Here is a 2825-nt window from a genome sequence, read left to right as displayed (position 1 = left end):
AGGTACAGTCACAGCCTGTCTTGAAACTTTCACTTGTTATCACCCTGCTTATATTTGAGTTTAGAAAATCTTCACAAAACAAATAACAGCAAAAAAACCGAAGAGATCCACAGTAAGCAATCCAAACATAGCGCTAGGCACTCTTCGACAAGGATCCCATAATTTACAACGATGAGCCGACCTCAGGAAAAAAGATGGCCTTTAACAGAGAATAGTTTATTCTTAACGTTTGTAAAGTTAAAACCACCACCTGCCTCAATTCTCACTTGGCAGAGTCTGACACTGAAAAGCAGGTCACTTTTGAATATAAAACACTCTGATTGATGCATTAGGTAGCACACCTACCTCTATCTGTCCATAAACTTCAGACAGAAAAAAGCCCCTGCAACCTCAACAATTGTGAAATACAACCACTACAGTAGTGGAGGGATCCGAGGCTGCTTCATTACGCCCGGCATTGTTTAAAGTAAACGTCCTACCAAAACCAATTAATCGCTCTCATAATAGAATGCCAGTAATCGAACAGGTTACTGAAAGTAGCAAGCGGGGTAAGGGAACAGGAACTGCAGCCACCTGTTCCACCCTCCGCCAGGGCTGCAACAGTGGCTCAACTATCAAGACCCAGTGCGGATTGTGTGGTTGTCAGGATCAATATCTGTGTAATATTACCTCACCCTGCTCCACTGAATGTTGTGAAATCCGAATCAGATCTGAGAATGCCTGCTTTTCCAGATAAACAATTGGATCTAAAAGTACTGCAGCTGCTAAAACTTTGACCTAAATGGTTGACTATGGGCATTACAAAGCGTTGGAGGAAATGCTTTCATCTTAAAAATCAGATGTGAGTATTCCCATTTGGTAAATATTGTATTTTATCACAAGATTACTTTGATAATTTGCAGTTTCAATTTCTGGACATCTTTCTGCTGTGCTTTGTTCCGGGTAAAACTTAACTTTTGAAGAACATTTGGGAATTACACAGTACAGAATAGGATCTAAACAACTGTTGAACGAAACCAGCCACAGTACTATAACTTTTGCCTTTTGCATTTGCTCCAGATGCTGGCAGTCAGAATATGTGATTCGATGAACACTTGATGTGATCTGATAGCTGAAATATGGCAAATGGCAAACAATGAAGGCAGCTATGGTAGCCAAAATTATGAACTGTGTTCGAATGTGAAGGTCCTGGTTTCGTTGAACTGTGCTGCTTTTACTCACTTTGAACAAATACAGTATGATAAAGGCATAAAAAACAACAAACACCATTAAAATGATAAAGAACACAACTGAAATGGCTACAAACAAAATGGAAGTGGCCTGCACACTTTTGTAAACCTTGACACTATAGCACATAGAATCAGATGTGCTCATTTGCTTTAACATACTAATTAAGGGCATTGATACTATTAGAATCCCCACAGTCCAGAATGCAAAGCAGGCATATTTTGCAAGTGCTGCATCATAAAGTGCATTCATTTTGCTATTGTGGTACTTTACAATTATTACATATCGGCTAATGCTTATGAAGATAATGCAGAGTGTCCTGCATGCCAGTGTAGAATAAAACACCACGTTAACAATTGCTGTCACAGCCATACATGTCCCAGAGTTTTCTTCCATGTTATCTCCTGTAGTCAGCAGAGCCAATCTGAATGGAAGGGCCAGGCAATTGATCAGATCAGCCACCAACAGGTTTGCCAGGTAGACGAGGACTCCATGTTTCTTAAAAGATTGGTGTACTAAGAGTGATAAGGCCAGGAGGTTGCTTGGCAATCCAATGCAAATAATGAAAGAATACAAGACAGGGAGGATCACCTTCTCCAGTTGCCCAGCTGTATAGTTACATGTTCTATCCAGCCCTCTTGTGCTGAGATTCATGATTCGCAGCTGCTGTCAGTATCCTGCAATAAAAATGACATATTTTAATAACAAAAGTGGAAATTCAAAGGGTAAAATAGTGGCGCAGTGTGCTGGAGTTTCTGAGTGTTGTGGATGGAGTAGAATATGATTCTCCTCATGCACCATAGGGAGAGACTGATCAAAAATATTGGTTGAATTCTTACATTTCTAAAGAACCCCAGCTGCCAGTGCACTTTTCCATGAGATTAGTACTAAAATATCGAATATCAACTCCCCTCCCCACAGTCTGGCGGCCCTAGCTTTGTACAAACTATAGGAATCAGAGCAGGTCCCTCAGGACCTAAAGTTCAATTATGTGCTCAAATCTTTGCAGTGAGACTTGAGCTTGCAACCCCCTGGCTCAGAGGTGACAGTGTCACCCACTAACTGAAGGCTGATACCCCACGGCAATGGTGTCAACTTCCAGCTACTTATACAGAAACCAATTTGGAGTATGGGAAGTAATTTTAGAGAAAACCAAAAGGTTTTCAAACGTAAACTCCATTTAAGAGTGAAGATGGGGACTGAAGTCGGAGGCTATGGAACTAGCAGTGTGCTGAACAGTTACTTTATATTTGCCTAGAAGCAAGTTTCAAGGGACAGCAAAGGCAGCTAGGAAGTATGCAGAAAACAACAGAGAAAGTTAGAACACATGCAGGAAATCTGAAGTAAAAACAGAAAATTCTGGAAATACTCAACAGGTCTGGCAGCATCTGTGGAGAGGGGGAGGGAGGCAATGTTAATGCTTTAGTCGAAGGTCTTTCATCAGAACTCGGGGAAAATGTTCGAGCTGTCTCACGTTTTAAGCAACTGCGAGGCAGGGGAAAAGGGAGGGGGAAGAGAGCAAAACGTCTGTGAAAGGGCAGAAGGCAAGAGAGACTAGGTGACAAAGGGATAATGGTGCAAGGCAATAGGAGGCGGTA

General features: G+C 41.6%; 1 protein-coding gene across 1 annotated transcript; it reads right to left on the bottom strand.

Annotated features, from left to right (window-relative positions):
- Nucleotides 1-828: 828 nt before the first annotated feature.
- Nucleotides 829-1881, bottom strand: LOC144686118 (putative G-protein coupled receptor 34). The gene has a single exon (XM_078551261.1). It carries the CDS (start codon nucleotides 1879-1881, stop codon nucleotides 829-831), a length of 1053 nt encoding a protein of 350 aa, XP_078407387.1.
- Nucleotides 1882-2825: the final 944 nt, after the last annotated feature.

This window comes from Cetorhinus maximus, chromosome 10 (genome assembly GCF_964194155.1).
Source record: "Cetorhinus maximus chromosome 10, sCetMax3.hap1.1, whole genome shotgun sequence".
NCBI lineage: Eukaryota > Metazoa > Chordata > Chondrichthyes > Lamniformes > Cetorhinidae > Cetorhinus > Cetorhinus maximus.
The sequence above is the reverse complement of the archived record's forward strand: the minus strand, read 5'-3'. Positions and strand labels throughout refer to the sequence as shown.

Bases quoted from the DNA above. Each gene is read 5' to 3' on its own strand.
- LOC144686118 (XM_078551261.1), bottom strand. From the start codon at position 1,881: ATGAATCTCAGCACAAGAGGGCTGGATAGAACATGTAACTATACAGCT.